Source organism: Rutidosis leptorrhynchoides, chromosome 3, assembly GCF_046630445.1.
Source record: "Rutidosis leptorrhynchoides isolate AG116_Rl617_1_P2 chromosome 3, CSIRO_AGI_Rlap_v1, whole genome shotgun sequence".
Lineage (NCBI taxonomy): Eukaryota > Viridiplantae > Streptophyta > Magnoliopsida > Asterales > Asteraceae > Rutidosis > Rutidosis leptorrhynchoides.
This window is the reverse complement of record NC_092335.1, coordinates 629612078-629632924: the sequence shown is the minus strand read 5'-3', so window position 1 is coordinate 629632924 and position 20847 is coordinate 629612078. Positions and strand designations below refer to the sequence as shown.

The 20847-nt window shown below is 31.8% G+C and overlaps 1 protein-coding gene across 2 annotated transcripts; it reads right to left on the bottom strand.

Annotated features, from left to right (window-relative positions):
* Positions 1-5135: 5135 nt before the first annotated feature.
* Positions 5136-15124, bottom strand: LOC139899019 (villin-1-like). Of its 2 annotated transcripts, XM_071881826.1 has the most exons (23): positions 14966-15124; positions 14385-14461; positions 14171-14270; positions 13951-14019; positions 12741-13022; positions 12450-12627; positions 11846-11975; positions 11602-11767; positions 10867-11017; positions 10729-10793; positions 10482-10637; positions 10252-10320; positions 10102-10170; positions 9875-10012; positions 8041-8169; positions 7804-7951; positions 7680-7708; positions 7281-7421; positions 7061-7186; positions 6873-6935; positions 6505-6790; positions 5512-5624; positions 5136-5385 (listed from the first exon to the last, which is right to left on the bottom strand). In XM_071881826.1, the coding sequence occupies exons 2-23, from the start codon at positions 14435-14437 to the stop codon at positions 5272-5274; spliced, it is 2775 nt and encodes a 924-aa protein (XP_071737927.1). In that variant the 5' UTR covers positions 14438-14461; positions 14966-15124; the 3' UTR covers positions 5136-5271. The 2 variants fall into 2 exon arrangements, with proteins under 2 accessions (XP_071737927.1, XP_071737928.1); XM_071881827.1 differs by lacking the exon at positions 5512-5624.
* Between the last annotated feature and the right edge of the window lie 5723 nt (positions 15125-20847).

The following is a 20847-nucleotide window of genomic DNA, read 5'->3' as shown; positions in this document are numbered from 1 at the left end:
ATTTTTAATTCTTTGAAAATTTTAAGTTGATATTTAATTTTTATAAATTGTTTTCCCTATCCGTGAATCATGGCTTCGCCCCTGCACCTACCTAGACCAAATTTTAAGCACATATATTTTTATAATAAGTTTATTTTACAAATTTTATTGAACACATTTTTATATTGTAAGTTTGATAAAACATAGACATACTATATCATTTTTGTTCACGTTCGACAAAAAAAAAAAAAAAAAAAAAAAAAGACCTGCAATCCTTGAAGTTACAAAGAAAATTTGCATATAACTCTTTTAAACTATCAGTCTTATAAAAAGATTTTGTGGCAACACATGTCCTAAATTCAGCACTACGTATAAATAAATAATATACAGATGAAGCCACATAAACAAAACTTAGCATTACTACCATCTCATTTTACTTGGATGTTTTAAACTTTCTTAGTTTCATTCAAAATATATAGAGATTCTAACAACTCCAACACAAAAAGAAAAACGAGTTTAGAAAAAATAAATAATCATAAGAAAAACCCATTGGTTCGTAACAACTCCAACACTCTCAAGTGCATGTATTAATAGTTTAATACTTCATGATTTAATTTAGTATTAAGTTATTTTTTGTGTCTATTTATGTAATTTTATCATTTTTTTAACAGCTCCAGCTACGTTGTCAAACACTTAAATATATCAACAAGCTACCAGCTACAAACTATCAGCTACCAGCTTCCAACTTCCAGCAAACAGCTATCAGCTTCCAACTTCTAGCTCCAGCTACTAGCTAGTTTTGCCAAACATACCCTTTACATCTAAAAATAAATCGACTGAAAAGAAATGCTATGTTATTTTATTATAACATACAATATAAATATTCATGGTTATTCTTCAAAAATGAGTCGAACTTCCTCTAACTTAAAATTCTAGCTCCGTCTCTGCTTAATGTACCTACTAACGTCATTATTACTTAAATTATTACACACATAAGTGAAATTAGTAAGACTTAATGCTTCAATTTCAAAAAGATAAATACACGAATCTGCATTTAAATGAAATTTTTTTACCTAGTACTAATCGTCGATTTATATAGCGAGCTAAAATGAAGTATATTCAACTCAATCTATTCGTTGTTCTAAAAAAAAACTCACTCGATCATCAATCCTCATACACCCAATCTTATCTTTAATTTAAATGGCTGCTACTGCTAGCGCTTGCATCAACTTGATTACGCAGTTGGGAGTAATTTTTTTGCACAATCTTTATTAAATGAGGGGTTGTAATTTAAATAGAAATAATTTACTTAATTATAATAAATAAAAAGAAAAAATAGTGGCTTCCCCACAAATTAAGAGTTAAAAAAATTACTCCCAACTACGTAATCAAATTGATGCAAGCGGTAGCAGTAGCAACCATTTAGATTGAAGATAAAATTGGGTGCAAGAGGATTGATGATCGAGTAAGGTTTTTATCAGAACGACGAATCGAGTGAGTTGAATATACTCATTATGACTCGTTATATAAATCGACGATTAGTAGTAAGTAAGAAGTTTTCATATGAATGCAAATACGTGTATTATTTTTTTAAATTTGAAGCACTAAGTCTTACTAATTTCACTTCTGTGTGTAATAATTCAAATAATATCGACATTTAGTAGGTACGTTAAGCAACGCAAAACCTCTAATTCAGTTCTTTATTGAAAAAACTAGAATTTTTGGGAACTAGTGTTGCAGGAAAACCAAATTGTTGAAAGTTTACTTATTTAGATTTGTTAGATGACGCTAGTTTCACCTCCTCCATTTACGGTTTTAATAATAAGAAATTATTATTATTATTATTATTATTATTATTATTATTATTATTATTATAAACTTAAAAGTTTTAAAACTTACAAAAAATTAGTGGGAAGCCTAGAGACAATCTGGGCCCCCACACCTCTAGCAATAGCAAAACCTATCCTAGTAAAAATATGAGCAGCAGCACCGGCACCAATATCTTGCGCCATCGAACTCTTCTGAACCCGCTTTAGCAAAGAAACAGCCTCCTTCTCTAATTCCCCAAGGGAAGAAAATGAGAAAGGAATGAAACCATAACCAATCGCCTGACAACTAGATTCGTACTTGACCCTCTTCCGACGAGCCGCATCAATCACAGCACGTCCAGGGACAAAGTCAGAAAGCCCAGACTGTGTCAAAGGAGAAGACCCAGTCAAGTCAACACAAACATCGCGACCACAATCCCAGGAATAAAGTAACACATCTGCAGGTCTGAGGGCCCTGTCGTTCCCTCCAGACAACCCAATGTCAACCTCCTTTCTCGCTGAAATCCCAGATCGATAACAAACATCAACAAGGGAATCCCGGACAATATTATGTCGATGCTTAATACCCACCATACCAGCACAAGACACCGCGTGATCCCCGAAAATATCCCCAGTAAAAACCCTTGAACAGGCAGAGCATGCCGTCGAGATAGAGAACAATGGAACACCTAACCGGTAGCACAACACACATCGGTAAGTCTTTGCGTTCATCGTCTGACCCAACCCCAAAATAGGGACTGCCCTTAGCCAAGCAGAGGTGTGATCACCCTGCTGTGATTTCCATAAGGCCGATTGTCGGGGAGATAACGAAAAAGTGGATTCTGCAGAAGCGGTAACCTTTGTGAAATAAACATCTGCCAATTTCTTCATGAGTATTGGGGCAGCGACCTCACTCGGATTACCTAAAATATCAAACCCAACCGTTTTATTAAACAGACCCAATGCATCTTCAAAAGCACGACCAAGACCAACAATACTCGCATGACGTAGGAGCTTGGTCTGCAACCCAGCAGACTGTAATCGAGAAGCCAGAAAAGCATAAAGACGAACATCTCCCGCAGAATAAACACCAAGCCCTCCAAATGCAAATGGCAAGGTGGCAAGCCGCCACTGCCAATCACCAAACCCAGGCCCTGAAGCAGTAACAATACGCTCCAAGGAAGATCGAAGGGCTCCATCGAAAGCGCGTTGAGCCTCCTCAAATATACTAGGAGGACAAGTACGCAAGGTAAAATAGAGTTTAGAAACTCCCGTACATGCCCTAAGCAACAACTCACATTGAGGATCATCAAGCTTAGCCACCTTATCCATAAGCGCAATGGACTTGGTCACCCTTTGCATCACCAGTTCACTACTAAAACCAGGATCGGAACTTGCGGGGGCCCCAAGCAACTTAACACCATTTAAAGGCCGAGCAATATTAGGAGGAAAGACACATACTTGTCTGCAGCGAGGGTCCTCCGTAGGCCAGAAAATTTCTGTTTTTTCAACGTTGAGATGTAGCCCAAAACGAGGCCCATCCTCCATAATCAAATGCAAAACCTTCCCCACCACCAAAGTGTCCCCAATAATAGTGTCATCATCCAAATAGTGCCATTATTATTATTATTATTATTATTATTATTATTATTATTATTATTATTATTATTATTATTATTATTATTATTATTATTAATTCGTAATTACTATTATTATTAATTCGTAATTACTATTATTATTATTGTCACTAATTATTAATTATTATTACTAATTATTATTATTTATTATTATTATAATTATTAATATTAATTATTATTATAATTATTATTCATTTATTTATTTATTTTTATCAGTTCATTGGATTTGTTTTCTCACTAGAATACTCATCCTGCCTCATTCATCCAGGGAACAAATAACGCTTGATTTTATGAGAGATACCTGAAGACCAGATTGAAAAATTTTCGAGTCATAAAGATGCACTGACAGCCTGTGACATGGCTGTTTTTTGTTCATGATATTATGATAGGTAACTGGGACCTATCTTGTTAGGTTGTGTTATATCTCGAAAAACTTTCAACACATCTGTCTATAAAAGTGGAAAAATGGGCAGGATAGTGGGTCAAAGTGGTAAGTTTACAGGGGATGGGTAGAGGGGGTTGGCACCATATATGTGTGTGTCGGAATCTTATAATATGGTCTAAGTTTATAATACATTAAGTATCAAATGTAGCAAGAACAATGCTTACATCCATGGCCCCATGCAGGGTCGATCCTGAGTTTTTCAGTGCCCCGAGCGATGCGGTAAAAAAAGGCCCCATATGAATACAGATCAATGAAAATTACTGACGAGACGTATAACATATTGAAATTGAAAGGCCCTTAGATCTAAAGTTACTTTTACTTACGAATTCGTGATCAGTTTAGATCTACACCTACCATCAAAATGATCTCAATGCATAAGCACAATGGACATGTGCAAGGAGCTCGTCGTGTATAGTAAGTTCAATAGCAGGGCCGGTTCCGAGAATTTAAGGGCCTAAAACGAGTTGAAAAAAAGGCCCTTAGGCCTTAACGAATAATATAAACTATAAAAGACCCTTTCGGCCTTGCTAGAATGCTAGTGGACTTTGAGGTCTATTTTTTCGGGGTCTTTGATTGTTGTTTCTGGGCCTATTGTACTTTATCTTCGCTGCTTCATTTGTGGTTTCCTAGTTCCACTGCTTCTCAAATCTCCGATTATGTCTGCATATATAGAAAAATTGGGCCCCTAAAAATTATGGGCCCTGAGCGGTCGATCACTTTGCTCTCCCTCCGAGCCTCCCATGGCCCCATGTTGTGACAGCTTAATATTTTAAGCCACTGACTTGACTCAAGTTATGGATAGGCAAACTCGACCCTTTTGACCCGGCTTAACTCGGCAGTTACAATAGTTGAATCATCACGAATTCTTATCTTGAAATCCATCTACAAAGAACTCAAAGTAATCGACTAATCGCTGATAGAAAAGCTCGAAAGTACTCCATTTAATACTCATAAATTCAATCTAATTACATTTGTATGTTTAGGTGGTAGGCCAAATATGTTGTACACGCATATCGTAGGATCTACTCAAAGTCTCAAACATATCGTTTGGATCTGTAGCACTTGTAACTTTTTAGATCATCAGATTTATTCTTAATTTAAATTATGTTTTGCGCCAGAAAAAATTATTATTTTATGCGTATATTAATTATATATTTTAATAAATTAATTAAAAGCACTTTAACGTTGCGTAATCTAAATATGTTGCAACCTAAAACATGTCAGCTTGACTCAGCAATTTTGGATTTCCAGTTACATGGTACTCGATTGTAAGCGTTAAATCATACAAACAACAAATGAATTATAATATAATATTGATACAATAGTCGAAGCACACTTGGACTACAAACTCGCCTTCGATAATACAAAAAAATAAAAAAAAATAAAAAAAAAATATGATGCTCTAGAAGAGATAAAGAGACATTTTAAGTTTGTTTTGTTTCCACCTAGGAAGTTGGTAGAAAGCTGTCTTTGGCATTGCGAATTTTTCTTGGAACTCGTTTTCCGATAAATAGGCCTGCATAAAACACCCGAAAACATCATATAAAGTAACAGGTGATATTATACGCGAAACAACACTGAATTCTAAAGTTTAAACTTAAAAATACCACTTTAGTTCCAATGGGGATGGAGACTTGATTACCTCTCTCATTGTAATGTCTATGTTGGGAACTGGATTGTTTGAGTTGATTTTGACCCGATCGTAGGGATAGTTGACCAAGTCCTTCTTTGGACTTGCAGAAACCAGTGTGTTACCTGGTGATGAATGAACAAAAATATGTGTTAGAACCAATTAGAGTTGAACTTAATCTTTTAACCATTTAACACCTTCATATTTCTCCAAGACACTTACTAAGGGTGTGTTTGATAAAAATGAAGGATTAAGTGTTGAATGGTTCATAATCTGAATGATTAAAAAAAGGTTCTGAATGAACTCGGTTTTGAATGAACGGTGTAAATGATGTAAAATTACATTATCAAGTTTTTACATGAATAAAAAAACAATATAGTTGTTTAATAAGTGTTCTTGATACAAATTTAAAGACGATATTACATAAAATTTAGGTGTTTAATGGTTGATAGAGTATTTCAACTTTAAATTCTGAACCGTTCAGCACCATATGTCATTCAGATAACGGAAACAAGCGCGCTAAATGCTGAATGGTGAAGCATTCAACGTTGTACCGTTCAATTTAAAGTTAATCAAATGCACTCTAAATTTTATTTAAAACACTATTAGACAATTTATATTCTTTTATTTATATATTTATCTAAAAGATTAATAAGGGTTAATTATACATCATTCCGAGTGTTCTTTCAGAATAATTATCTAACAGGTAATTTCCATTGAGAACGCGATTTATTCAAAACCTTTAAATCATTCAGATTATGAACCATCTGGCGCTTAATGGGCATACACATGTTATGAGATTGTCATATTAACTTATACATACTAATACATTGGATTAACAATAATTAATGCATCGGATGCACAAGTAGATGGCGATTAACTGACTCCAAACCAAAACACGGTAATAAGGTTGTCAAAGTAATATTGTTCCATTAGATTAACATTTCTTTTCTTTTGGATTTTTCTTTTACTTTTATTTAAAAAAAAAAAAAAAAAAGAATTTACCTGCACTGCGTACATCAGGAGAAGAAACTGAAGGGATCATTCTAGGAACTGGAGGACTTGAAAATCGACGGTTATTAGTGGTACTAAAATCCGACTTTGGAAAAGTAGGTGTGTAGGAATCAAGAGATTGTCTTCGGGTCAACCCATTAGGAGCTGGAGACGGTCTTCTTGACCCGTTAGGAGTGGGAGAAGGTCTTCTCAGACCGTTTGGAGTTGGGGACTGTCTTCGTAAACCATTTGGAGTTGTCTCTTTGGAATAAGAATTCGGTAAAGCTCTTAAAGGTGACTAAACAAAAAATAATTAAACATAAGTAGAATAACAGATTTTGAAAGAATTAAGTGAAGAATAATGTCGAACAGTTGTTTACTTCGAGTTTCTGAGATTGCCCTTTCAGAATAGCAAGCTTCCGCTCAAATGAGTTGCCAAGCATCTACCCAATAACAAAAAGTCAAAACATGTACTCGTTATAAAAATCTTTATAAAGAATGATTGCTAATTTACAAGAATTTAGAAAACGAAATCTCAAGTAAATGCTTACGGTCATAGTTTACATACATTTGCTTTTGAAGTATCCCATTCGAAAAAGCGAGTGAAAAAGGGTGGTTCTTGGCCTTCTGTAACAACGTAAATAGGCGTATCCATGGATAAGCATTCTCCCAAAACGTCTTTCTTGAGAAACACCTGTCATATAATATGATCGATCATTGCATTTCTGCTTACCGACATGCTTTAGACAAAAAAAAAAAAAATTATAGATTATTTTAAAAAAACATACCAGGCCAATGGATAGGGCTTGCTGTTTTGACTTGACAGGTGAATTATGGCCAATCCACACGAAAATTTCAGAGAAAGAGTCGAGTACTAACACGTCTTCGGTAGTTAAATCGTCCTGACTGAAGCTGAATATCTCTTTTACCTGATAACAATCACATGATTATTCAACAATTCACTATACAGAATCTTTAGGGCAATTAAATGAAAAAAAAAAAAAAAAAAAAAAAAAAAAAAAAAAAAAGGAGCAAGGAGATTGAAAAGAGAAGATAAGTAGAAGATAGAAAATAAATATAGATTGAATGTAAACAAACATATAAGCTGGTACCATGAAGCACTAATATTCACTCAAAACATTCAATTACGATAACTAAAATAATACATAAAAAGTACAGAACAGTACCTTGAGATCACTAGATTGACAATCCACATCTGGTATAAAAATGAGCCCGGAACCAGGATTAGGGAAAACGATTAAGATACAACAATTAAAAATCACACTGGGATAAAATACATATTTACGTTACCTTTTGTGAACGAACAAACAAATAAATGTGGATCTTCAATGAATCTTTTAACCTCTTTCTCCTTCGGATATTCAGTCTTACCGCCAAGTGCATCCCAGAAAATATCCGGTTCACTACCTTCCCTAACTAATATCGGTTGCCATGTTGGCTGCATAAAACATCACAACATTCACCGACTTAAATTTGGAAATTTCATTTTAATTTAAACTTCGGAAAAAAGCTTGAAAGTGCACGAACATTTATCAAATCTAGCATTCCATACAGGAGATCATGATCACTGATAGTGGAAAGATTTCCGAGCCAAGTGAAGATACATTCCTGAGCCTTCAAGATGTAGCAGCATGAGGAGTTTAAAGATCGAGCAACCTGCAGAAAAGTCAAACATAAACCTCTAATACGTAAGTAAGAGATGGATATATATATATATATATATATATATATATATATATATATAGCAGCATGAGGAGTTTAAAGATCGAGCAACCTGCAGAAAAGTCAAACATAAACCTCTAATACGTAAGTAAGAGATGGATATATATATATATATATATATATATATATATATATATATATATATATATATATATATATATATATATAGTGGTAGGATCAAGAGGGAAGTAACCAATCGGGGGGAAGCAAAAACTTTTTTTTTTTTTTCGTTTTTTGAAAAAACTTTGTTCACGAACATTATAGATGGGATGAAAATATGAACATTTAGTAGAGACACTTTGTGATAAATGTTTTTATTTTGGCGGGAAAACGCTCGAAGGAGTAATATATAACAATTATCGTGTTTTTCGAGCGTATGCTGAGGTTTTAGCTATTGGGGTTTAGATATTAGGGTTTAAATATTAGGGTTTATAGGGTTTAGATATTAGGGTTTAGAAATTTAGGGTTTAGATTTAGGATTTAGATTGAGTTTTTAACACGAACGGTTTAGAGTTTAGGGTTTAGGGTTTGGTGTTTTGGGTTTATGGAATAAACTCAAAACACCAAACCCTAAACCCTAAACTCTAAATCGGGCTAAATTTTACTTCACAAAACATGAAGAAAAAAAAAACGTTCATATTCTTCACGAACAATATTATCTTGAATGTTATTTTTGTCGATCGTTTTCCCGCCTAAATAATAACATTCATCACGAAGTGTTTCTTCTAAATGTTCATATTTTCGTGTGATCTTGATGCCGAGAAAAAAAAATTCCAAAAAAAACGAAAAAAAAAAAAAAAAAAAATTTTGCTTCACCCGATTGGTTACTTCCCCATTGATCCTGCCCCTATATATATATATATATATATATATATATATATATATATATATATATACATATATATATATATATATACATATATATATATATATATAGAGAGAGAGAGAGAGAGAGAAAGAGAGAGGATCTAGAGGGAAGTGGCAAATTGGGGGAAGGGGGAAGTAATTTTTTTTTTCCTTTTTTTGAAATTTCATTTTACGAACATTAAGATCACGTGAAAATATGAACATTTAAAAAAGACACTTTGTGAAAAATATTATTATTTTTGGCGAGAAAATGCTCGAAGAAAAAACATATAACATTTTATCGTGATGAATATTATTCTTCGAGCGTTTTTTTGGGGTTTAGAAATTAGGGTTTAGAAATTGGCGTTTAGAAATTAGGGTTCAGAAATTAGGGTTTAGGGTTTAGATTGAGTTTTTAACACGGACGGTTTAGAGTTTAGGGTTTGGGGTTTAGTCCCTAAACCCAAAACTCTAAACTCTAAATCGGGCTAAATTTTGAAAAGAAAAAAAAACTTCAGATAAGATGAAAAAAAAAAAAAACGCTCGAAGAATAACATTCATCATGATGATCGTTATTTCTTCGAACGTTTTCTGGTCAAAATAATAACAATTATCACAAAGTTTCTTTTTTAAATGTTCATACTTTCACCTAATCTTAATGTTAAAAAAAAAAAAAAATTACTTCCCCCTCCCGCAAATGGTCACTTCCCCCTTATCCCTCCCCTATTATTTGAATGTTAGATGTTAGATGTTAGAAGTAATATGTTACTGTTGAAATATAAAACAGACTTACTTGATCAACTTGGACAGCTTGCATATTATAGCGATTTGTTCCTTGAATTCGGAAAAGGGCGGTCTTTTTATCGTCATACGTTTCATCATCAATGCCTTGTTCAGCAATAACTGATTTGTATCGTGAACCCATACCACCCTCAAGAATAAGAACAGGGCAAAAAAGGACAATTTAGAAACATGAATCGTTTGTAGTAATGATAGCCATAGTAGAAAAATAGTCCAAACCTTAAGCATAATTAGTGTCTGAAATATCATGAAGAATTGAGTTGGTTCCTTATTTTCAACAATTCGAGCCTGAAATGAATACATACGTACATTAGCTTGAAATGTTTCGTTAGTACCGTTTTAATAAGAAAAACTACAAAATTAACCAACCAAAACTGGGTCGCCTTTAGTTGAATCAACAATACCACTTGTGAGAGACACTGCATCAGCCCTATCTTCCTGCAAGGTGATTGGAAAAACCAAATAGCGCAAATAGTTTAATTACTATATTACCCTTGTGAATAGTAACCTTCACAGGTTATGCACAGGGATAATTTAGTAATTTCTTTATTTTATTTTATTTTTTGCTTTCGCGATGGGAAAAAGTAAGCATTGCTAACCAGGGAACTCTTGTTTCCAAGCCAAACGAAAAATATGCGCTCTTCTCGTCCACTAGCAAAATATATATACTGCACAGCGTAACAGTCTCCACTATACAGCTTTCTCTGTTCCACAACGGGAACGGGCGACAATTTACCGTTATTCACTCTCCAAACCTACAAATCCAAAACATATAAAAACATTTAAGAAATGAATAATGCAACGTATATGTTGTACATGAAATTATAAGTCTTGGTAAAGTGAAACCTTTAGTGTCCCATTACAATCGATATGTGACTTGTCATCTTCATAACCCGTCTGCTTGAACATTGCTAAAAATGGAAAAAAAATATCGTGTTTATGAGTTCTTTAATTACGTAAACTTGTTGAGAAGAGAACAATTACCTGCTACTTTGCCTCGACCTTCTTCGTAAAGCTTTTGCACCACTATTCGAGGCCAATCGTCAAAATATGACTTGAATATGGCAGTTTCTGATCCTTCTGTTAAGAATGCTAAATGAATGTTTACGGGTTTTTCGTGATCTCGGAGAAAATCCTGTATTTGCACACGTTTAAGGTTCAAACTTAGGTAACATGACTGACTTAGGAAACGGGACACGAACCAACAGATGTAGACGATGATGGCGATTTCTACCCATTTTTTGGGAAATATGTCACTTTGGATTTAAAAACTTAGACAAGAATAAATGAGTCAGATGGATTAAGATAGTCCAAACAACAGATCACTATTTTTAACAGATTATGTAATACGTATAAAAAATGTTCAATTATTCTTATGCTAACAAAGGGACAAACAGGTGATGGCTGGTCAACAAATCAATTTTGACTCTAATCGGGGTTGCCGAACTCGTAATTACTCGGCGAGTACTCAATTTTTACAACTCGGGAAGTACTCGGCGAGTAGTCCGTCAAAACTCAGGGTTACTAATTGGTCAAAACTCGGCCAAAACAGGGGATTACTTGAAAAAATGGTCAAAACTCGGTCAAAGTCAAACTTGGTCAAACATCTGTGTACTCCCCGAGTTTCCGAATACTCCCTAAAATTTCCCGAACGAGTACTCCCCGATTTGCGATTTTGGCAACCTCGACCTTAATCAACCAACCAATTTTGAGTGATACCTCTGCTGCCGAGATTGACTTTTTCCTTTCTGTTATAGAAGTGGTTCTTCCCATCCATACGAAAACTTGAGATTCTCCATCCAACATGTAGCATTTGTTCGACTCAAGCATCGATCTTTTCAACTTACCACTTCCCGTTTGAGTGAACTTTCCTTGAAGTGTTATCCTGTTTGAGTAAAGTATCGATCTTTCAAAATAAAGCATTGATCTTTTATGCATTCGCAACAAAGTATGAATAACTCACCAAAATAATTTAACTGCTAAAGTTTGAGGTTGTTGCAGATCCAACGGTGGATCTTTGGGAATAGGAGCATAACCACCAAAAAAGTTCCAAAATTCTCCAACTTCTGCATCACCAACAAACTTTCCATCCTCTACAACAATTGAAAAATGTCAAAAGACAATATTAACCCTTCTACCCAAAATAAATAAATTTACATCATGATTTCCTAAGTGATTGATTAGTAGAGGTGAAAATCTGGCAATGTAGCTTATAAACTAATCGATTGACTCATGTAAAATCTGTTAAGCTAAAGACTTAAGTAAACGAAAAACATGAAGAACGGGTTATAAGTTATCTAAATGTATTCAAATACATAATTGCTAAAGTCCATTTATTTAATATTTAATAAAATTATTATAGATCAGAATTATACGGAGTAATAAATATAGTTTCGTATTCGTACTTTATTACATTAATTAGTTAAATATTGGAGTGAGAGTGATTGTGAGTCATCCAACCCAAGCCAACCGACACCATTTTGGCCTGTTATTTACTCCGCTTGACCCGCCCATACTGCTACCCTTATCGCTCAAAATAACCTGAAGACTCTGGACAGTAGACAAACCTACGGCTACAACTTCACAGTCCCCCTTATGTTTATACTCTTTGATATACTGAACCACCTCCAATGCTTTAGCTCTTTCTTGTATGCTCGAATTGCACCCGCTGAAGTGGAATATTTTCGACGCTGTATCAAGTATGAATACGTCACGGTGGTTCAACGAAGTTCGGGAAAACGGCACCTAACCATTACGTACATTATAAAAACAAGTCATCTTTCGAATTCGTTTTTCAAGAATCAAGTTAGGACTTAGGAGCTTACGATTTTTGTTATTCGAGAGAACTAAACACTTACTTCTTTCACATGCACCACACGGTCTCCTTTGCATGTTAACAATTTGGTTTCATAAACCGGGCCCGGGCCATTTATCTGTACTCGCCAGGAATGATATACACCCTCAACTGGAATGATGCACGGTTTGAAATACGACAAAAATTTGCCCGTTTCGTGACCTTGAATTTCCTTATATTGTACAGATTGAGAACCCAATGCTGCATCTAATTCAAGCGTTTTGTCCGATGCCAAAGCTGAGTCCGTCTGCCACATTAAGGCCGTGTTTGATTTTGACTTGATGGGCTTAATAAAATAAAAGTTAATATCGAGAGCATTAAGGGGTGTTTGTTTTTTACTTATTAAATAAGACGCATCTTAATGAATAAAATTCAAATAAATGTGAATTTACATTTAAGTAATAATTAATTTAATATTTATTAGTAAGTGCTCTTTTAACTACCCCACATAGAGGGTTAATTGGGTGATGTTAATTATTCACACGGTTATTCAACCCATAAAACAAACAATAATTATTTATCGATCACTTATCCCTCACAGACATCTTACATTCATTCAGAAAACTGAAATTAATAACGAAAAAAAACAAACGGGCCCTAACACATTCCCTTGATGCACATTTGAGGTAAAGTTGTGAATCGCCGAATCCAACCACCATGTATAAAACATTATCCGTTTTATAAAGGATAACTAAATCTTTATATAAATTTTTCATAATGAATTTGTGATTCTTTCACGTGTATCAAGTATCCAAATACGATCCATTAACAGTCAAAATCATAATCAGTTCACCCAAATACTAAAATCCAACTAGTATCTTTAGCCCAAAAAAAACCAACTAGTATGACTTCAAATAAAATAATCAGTGAGAATTCAAGCCCAAAATCTTACGAAACCTTCTCAGTTAGCTGTAATAAACTATGTGGAGTCGTAAACAAATTGACATTGACATCAATAAAAAAAATGCACATAAAAATGTAGAAAGTTTTCCCTGTTCGGGCTACCCGGGAGGGCGAGTAATCCGACCCCATACTCTGATGTACGCAGCCCTGCAGGATTACTCCCTGGCTGTTTCCAACCCATCCTTGGCCACCACTAAATATGCAGCGTAGAAAGGGGTCGAAACTGAGACCCCTTGCAAGGAACTCAACCCCACAACCAATGGGCTATCTTGTGATGATTAAAAAAAATGCATATAAAAGGAAGGGAATACCTCACTTGCATCATTCCCAATCCAATAATGTATATTATGCTGAAGAGCACCACTTTTAAGCAACGCGGTCTGCCTCAATAAGAAAACAAACATATCGTTGTTAGATATATTAATACAAATCGATAATGAAGATTGAAAGAAATTCATTATAAAGATTCATGTGCAGTTCAATTGTTCATGAACTACATGTGAACGTGTACAAAAAGGGTCAACTACTTACATGAAGAACTACATATGCACTCCCTGAGAAAAATTTCCCATATGAAGATTGTGGCACCGAAACTAAACGCAGGTTCTCGATACACCATACTTCTAATCCTCTATAAATAGTGAAATTAAGGATATGGCAATACTTACAAAAAGTCAAAAACTATTTAAAATAAGTATCTGAATAAATTAAAAGTTACATCAACCTAAACTGTAAAAAAGGATACAGCTTTGATCCTACGCCTTGAAAGTCCGAATCAATATTCCTGTTTGATCCCATATTTCATATTCCGAAAAACATCATCTGCAGCATATATATGTTATTCATCCGATGATCATAATAATTAGCATCCAATTATCTTATTCATTTCATCTTTTTTAATATCATTTCAAATTTGAAAATGAGTAGTTTTGATAGAATGGAACTTTGGATGTATAAAATTATTCTAAGATTTGTGCTTTCTTAAAAAAGGATAATTCAAGTCAAGTTGGCAAATTATTTAACTAAATAAATATGTTTTTTTTTTTTTCTCTCAACATTATTAACCTAACAAGATTAATTAAAGAGTCAAAACATAATACTATGACCACTTCATGTTTGCTATTTACATTTGAATCTTGATCTGATCATACTCAAAAATCACATTTTTATGACCTACCAAAGCTCTTAGCATTTGATACTTCCAATACCTTTAGTAACACTTACATTTACACAAGAATAACTTCAAATCATATATATATATATATATATATATATATATATATATATATATATATATATATATATATATATATATAAACAACTAACCTTGATTGTGAGCTCATGTAAGGAAGCAGATCCAAAATGTGGGTTTTTCCAGTTGACACCAAAATAATAATAAATCTTTTAATTTGACCACCAGTAAACTCCAAGTTTATTACGTAGTATTAGTTAGTACAAGTACAATCTAACCAACAAAATTAAATTAAATATGAAATAAAGAAATGGTAATGAAGTGGAGTGATAATTAATAATTATAATTAATTATGATTATGATTAGAAAGAAAGAAAGAAAGAAAATGAGGGGGTTGTTTGGCCTTTACCATCCAGCAAGCTAAATTGGGACCCACAATTAAGAAGCTTTTTGAAAAAGCATGGCGCTTACCAAGTGAAAGCACATGTTGTCTCATAAACACCATTGAATGGTGTTGTTGTTAAGGTTAATTATTAAAATTAATATTGTTGATAAAGATAAAGATTTAATTTATTAATTGATTGATGATGATGGGAGAGAGATTGTGTTTGTCGCACGGTGGTTAGCGACGACATTTGATTGAGACATGCGGAAGACTCGAGCTTTGTGGGCCGTGATAGTAATGGTTCAACATGAACTTGTGAATCACAGGGTGTTTGGTGGCTTATTGTAAAAACTTAAGGGCTAAATTGTTAGAGGGAGTATTAGCTTAGAGTACAATAATGGGAGCTTAAGAATAAGGGTGTACATTGTTTGGATAGGAACGAAAAAAAATGTTGACCTAAAACTGAAATACCTGAAGTTATTTTGTTCGTATTTGGTTAATAAATTTTTATTTTTGTAAATGTCGGTACGGGTCAGGTCGAAACAAAAATTTGAACCAAATTGAAAATGTATTGATAATTTTTCTTGTATATAATAACTAGTGAAATGACCCGTAAAAACACGGGTTTGTTAAACGAAACAGTTTAATGATACGTTTTACGTATTACGTGAATGTAAATGTTAAAGTCATTTAGTTTATTGCCCCGTGGAACCACGAGTTATGACTAAGAAACTTATCGTTAATTTTATAAACATAAATTTGGCTCAAAGTTAAGTATTTATATTTATATTTTTAATAATAATAATAATAATAATTAATATTAATAAATGTCTTTTAAATTTTTTTAGAAAAATAAAATTACAATTTATGAAAGATTAATATTTCTTTTTATAAAAGATTTTGTATTATTTTTTAAATTAAATTAATATATAATTATGACATCATCATTATAAAAATTAAGCTTAATGATGACATTATCATTTTAGAGGTTTATTAGACTATATATAGATATAGATAGATGAATGATCCTCACGTATAACTTTGTTATTAAGTACTCCGTATAAAGATAAGTTCGTATGTATAAAGACTAATTATCATAATTTATTGTTATTTAAATATAGGAGATATCGGAAAATCATTTAATCTATACAAAACAAACATATTCAATATATTAGGAATGTATAGGGGAAGAACTGTTGTTGGTCACGAAAGAAGCAGCCTTCTTCTTCACCTATTAGTTAAACGATATTAGATTGGTCACTGTAAAAAGGCATTTGATTGTATAGATTGGGACTTTCTAACCTCAATAATGAGGTTTATGGGGTTTGGGTCTAAATGGGTAAATTGGATACATGCGTGCCTAAATTCGACCTCTATTTCGGTTCTTACTAACGAGTCACCCACCAATCAATTTTTTCCAAAACGGAGTGTGAGGCAAGGGGACCCTCTCTCCCATTTCCTTTTCATAATTGCAGCGGGCGAGAAGACCTCATTAGTTGGACCTACTCTGACTATAGTTTTGTGATCTCTAAGCGGGATTTTCAGTCACCTATCCTTTATCTTTCCCTAGCGAGTGAAAAAAGAAAGTCATCTTCATTTGAAAGGCATAGATTGGGGAGTCCTTTCTTTCATTTGGCTTTTTTCTTTATTTTCATATTCTAAATCAACTCTTAAATGATGCGGCAAATAAAAAATTAATAAATGGTGTCGAGGTCGGAAAAGAAAAAGTCACTGTTTCACACTTACAATATGCGGATGACACCATCATTTTTGGGAAATGGAACAAGCTAGAAGTTAGAAACACTTTAAAAATCCTTAAATATTTTGAGAAATTATCGGGTCTCAAAATAAACCTAAGTAAAAGTTGTGTCTACGGAATTGGTATCTCAAATATTGAATTAAGTAACTTAGCAACTTGGTTCGGATGCAAAGAAGGATCCTTTCCTTTTACCTATCTTGGCCTACCAATCTGAAAGGACCCGTTCATATACATTATAAACGATTCACAATAGTTGATTACATTGCGAGGTATTTGACCTCTATATGATACATTTTACAAACATTGCATTCGTTTTTAAAAGACAATCTTTCTTTACATAAAAAATTGACAGGCATGCATACCATTTCATAATATCCACTATCCAACTATAAATTGATTTAATAATAATCTTTGATGAACTCAATGACTCGAATGCAACGTTCTTCAAAATATGCTATGAAAGACTCCAAGTAATATCTTTAAAATGAGCAAATGCACAGCGGAAGATTTCTTTAACACCTGAGAATAAACATGCTTTAAAGTGTCAACCAAAAGGTTGGTGAGTTCATTAGTTTATCATAATCATTTATTTCCATCATTTTAATAGACCACAAGAATTTCATTTCCAGTTTTCATAAATATACGTCCCATGCATAGAGACAAAAAAATAATCATTCATATGGTGAACACCTGGTAACCGACATTAACTAGATACATATAAGAATATCCCCTATCATTCCGGGATCCTCCTTCGGACATGATATAATTTCGAAGTACTAAAGCATCCGGTACTTTGGATGGGGTTTGTTAGGCCCAATAGATCTATCTTTAGGATTCGCGTCAATTAGGGTGTCTGTTCCCTAATTCTTAGATTACCAGACTTTAATAAAAAGGGGCATATTCGATTTCGATAATTCAACCATATAATGTAGTTTTGATTACTTGTGTCTATTTCGTAAAACATTTATAAAAGTTGCGCATGTATTCTCAGCCCAAAAATATAAAGGGTAAAAAGGCAAATGAAACTCACCATACTGTATTTCGTAGTAAAAATACATATAACGTCATTGAACAAGTGCAAGGTTGGCATCGGATTCACGAACCTAAATTAATTATATATATTTATGTGTTGTTCAATATTTGTCTAACAAATTAGGTCAAGTCATAGTGTACCACAATCCTAATGCTCGAGACTAATATGCAAAAGTCAACAAAAGTAAATTTGACTCAAAATAATTTCCAAAAATTTATACATGATTAATATATAGTTTAAATATCGTCGTTTTATATTTTTAAATATTTTTAAAAGATTTATTAGAGTAAATAATATAATTTATTTATTAATAAATAAAATTTTATATTATATTTATATAATAAAATATACTTTTATATATATTAAGTAATAAAATTTATAGGGTTCATTTAATATTATAAAGATAATATGATAGATATTATTAAAGTAAGTTATTACACGTAGTAAAATATGTTTGTATCAAATATTTATTTGATAAAATAATATCTATAATGATAGTAAGTAAAAGTTGTATTATTTTGTAATAATAATTATTATTATAAAAATATCAATATTTATAATTACTAAGATGACATTATGATAAAACGATAATTCTAATTATGATAACTTTAATATTTACGATAATTTTTAATATTATCTTTAAAATAATAATTCTATTTAAATTAATAATAATAATAATGATATTTTATAGTAACAATGACATTTCTATTAAAATGATAATTTTTATTAAAATGATAGTTTTAATACTAACGATAATTTTAATAATAATAGTAATGATAAAAATAATAAGAACGATAATTTTATCTAAATCAATATCTTATAATATTTTAATTTCATCATGATACTCTTACCCATTATTTCCTAATCGTTTCGTTTAATAGCTTTTAATCGTCTTTTATATCGTGTTCGTAATAATGATAATAATAGTAATCAAAATAATTAGGTGTTACAAATATTTGTTTTAATTACACTAATATTAATAATGATAGTTACTATAACATTATTAACGATAATACTAATAATTATCTTAATGATAATATAGTAATAATAATAATAACAATAACAATAACCATTTTTAAATAATGATATATATATTAATAATGATAATAATAATAATAATAATACCAATAATAATAATAATAATAATAATAATAATAATAATAATAATAATAATAATTGGATAATAATAATAATACTAATTATAACTTTAACGATAATAACGATAGTAATAATAATAAAAAATAACAATTTTTAATGATAAATCCTTTTATTGATAAAGATAATAATAATAATAATAAGATAAAACTAGAACGACGATAATAACGACGATAATAACGACGATAATAATGATCATTTTTAATAATAATACAAAAATTCGATGGATTATAACTTCAAATCCGTTCATCGAAATCATTCGATATCTAAATGAAAAGTTCTTAATTTTTCGCTAGCTTTCCGACGACATGCATATCTTATACCTTATCTCAGTCGCATATATAACTAATTCAGGATTCAACATAACCTAACTAAAGGCAATATCAAAAGTACAAACATGCATAATCCTATATACTCGAGCACTAGTCAGGGATACACTATTAGTATGTAAAAGTTAAATTATGAGTACTCACGTATCAATATTGAGATTCAATATTGCAGGAAAGGTACGTAGACGCAACGGAGATGATAAACACTATATTGATCTCACGAGCATACCCATGAACCATACCCAATCACCTCCATAGCTATAACTCATAATTTCCTTAATCCAATCCCACTCGAAAAACAATTTCGAAATCACTCGGACAGCACTCTGACGTAATATTTTATGTATACTAATAATATCTTGAAATAATACGGTGTAAATATATATATGTAAATCGATTGAGAGAGTTTAGAGAAAAATATTTTCAAGTTTCTTATGAAATAATGAAACCTATTGAATTCTATTTATAATAGATTTTTGAATTATTAAAGTGAATTACTAAAGTATGAATTATTAAAGTGAATTATTAAAGTATGAATTATTAAAGTGAATTATTAAAGTATGAATTATTAAAGTGAATTATTAAAGTATGAATTATTAAAGTATGAATTATTAAAGTGAATTATTAAAGTTAAAGTAAAGTAAAAATAAAGTAAAGGTAAAGTTTAAGTATAGTAAAAGTATAAAACTATGTACGCATAATACGCGTATAAATATATATAATATTAATTTAAATCGTTATATATATTTAATAAAATAAAATATAAATATCGTTATCTTTATCATACTGGTTAAGTAATGAGTTGTCAAAAGTGGTTCTAGATATTTATAAAAGTTATATACGTTTTAATAATAAAGTTCTTTTTAAACTGAAAACGTTTTTGTACGTTTGAAACTAAATCAAATAAATATAATAATTTTGTTTTCCAAAACCAAATATATTTTTAAGAATCATTTTGTTTAAAGGTTAAAATAATGGAAATCGTTATATCATAAAATGTTTTAGAAAAGTAGAATCATATATGTTCATAATAGGTTTCAAGTTTTTAAATTACAGTTTGTTGGTGAAGCATGGGATAAAGTTCAAAGGTTAAATAAACGTATGAAATCATCTTAATGAAAAATGTCGAGTTACATAACTTGTCGATATCCAACATCTAAGTTATTTACACTTCACGTTCTTACTTATAAATCACTTTACCATTTTCCGAATGTTGTCAAAAAAAATAGATTTCTTAAATCACAGTGAATCTCATAACATAGACCCGTAATCATATCATAATGTATCTGATAAATCAATCATTTGATATTATCTTCTAATTCCATCGATAAACATATTGAAACAAATACGTTCAT

What these genes read in the sequence shown, in the direction of transcription:
- LOC139899019 (XM_071881826.1), bottom strand. Translation starts at nt 14,437, where the DNA reads ATGGGATCAAACAGGAATATTGATTCGGACTTTCAAGGCGTAGGATCA. An exon ending in CTAAAGGCGACCCAGTTTTG is followed by an intron (nt 10,171 to 10,251) that starts GTTGGTTAATTT and finishes TATTCATTTCAG; the next exon opens with GCTCGAATTGTTGAAAATAA. An exon ending in AGACACTAATTATGCTTAAG is followed by an intron (nt 10,013 to 10,101) that starts GTTTGGACTATT and finishes CTTATTCTTGAG; the next exon opens with GGTGGTATGGGTTCACGATA.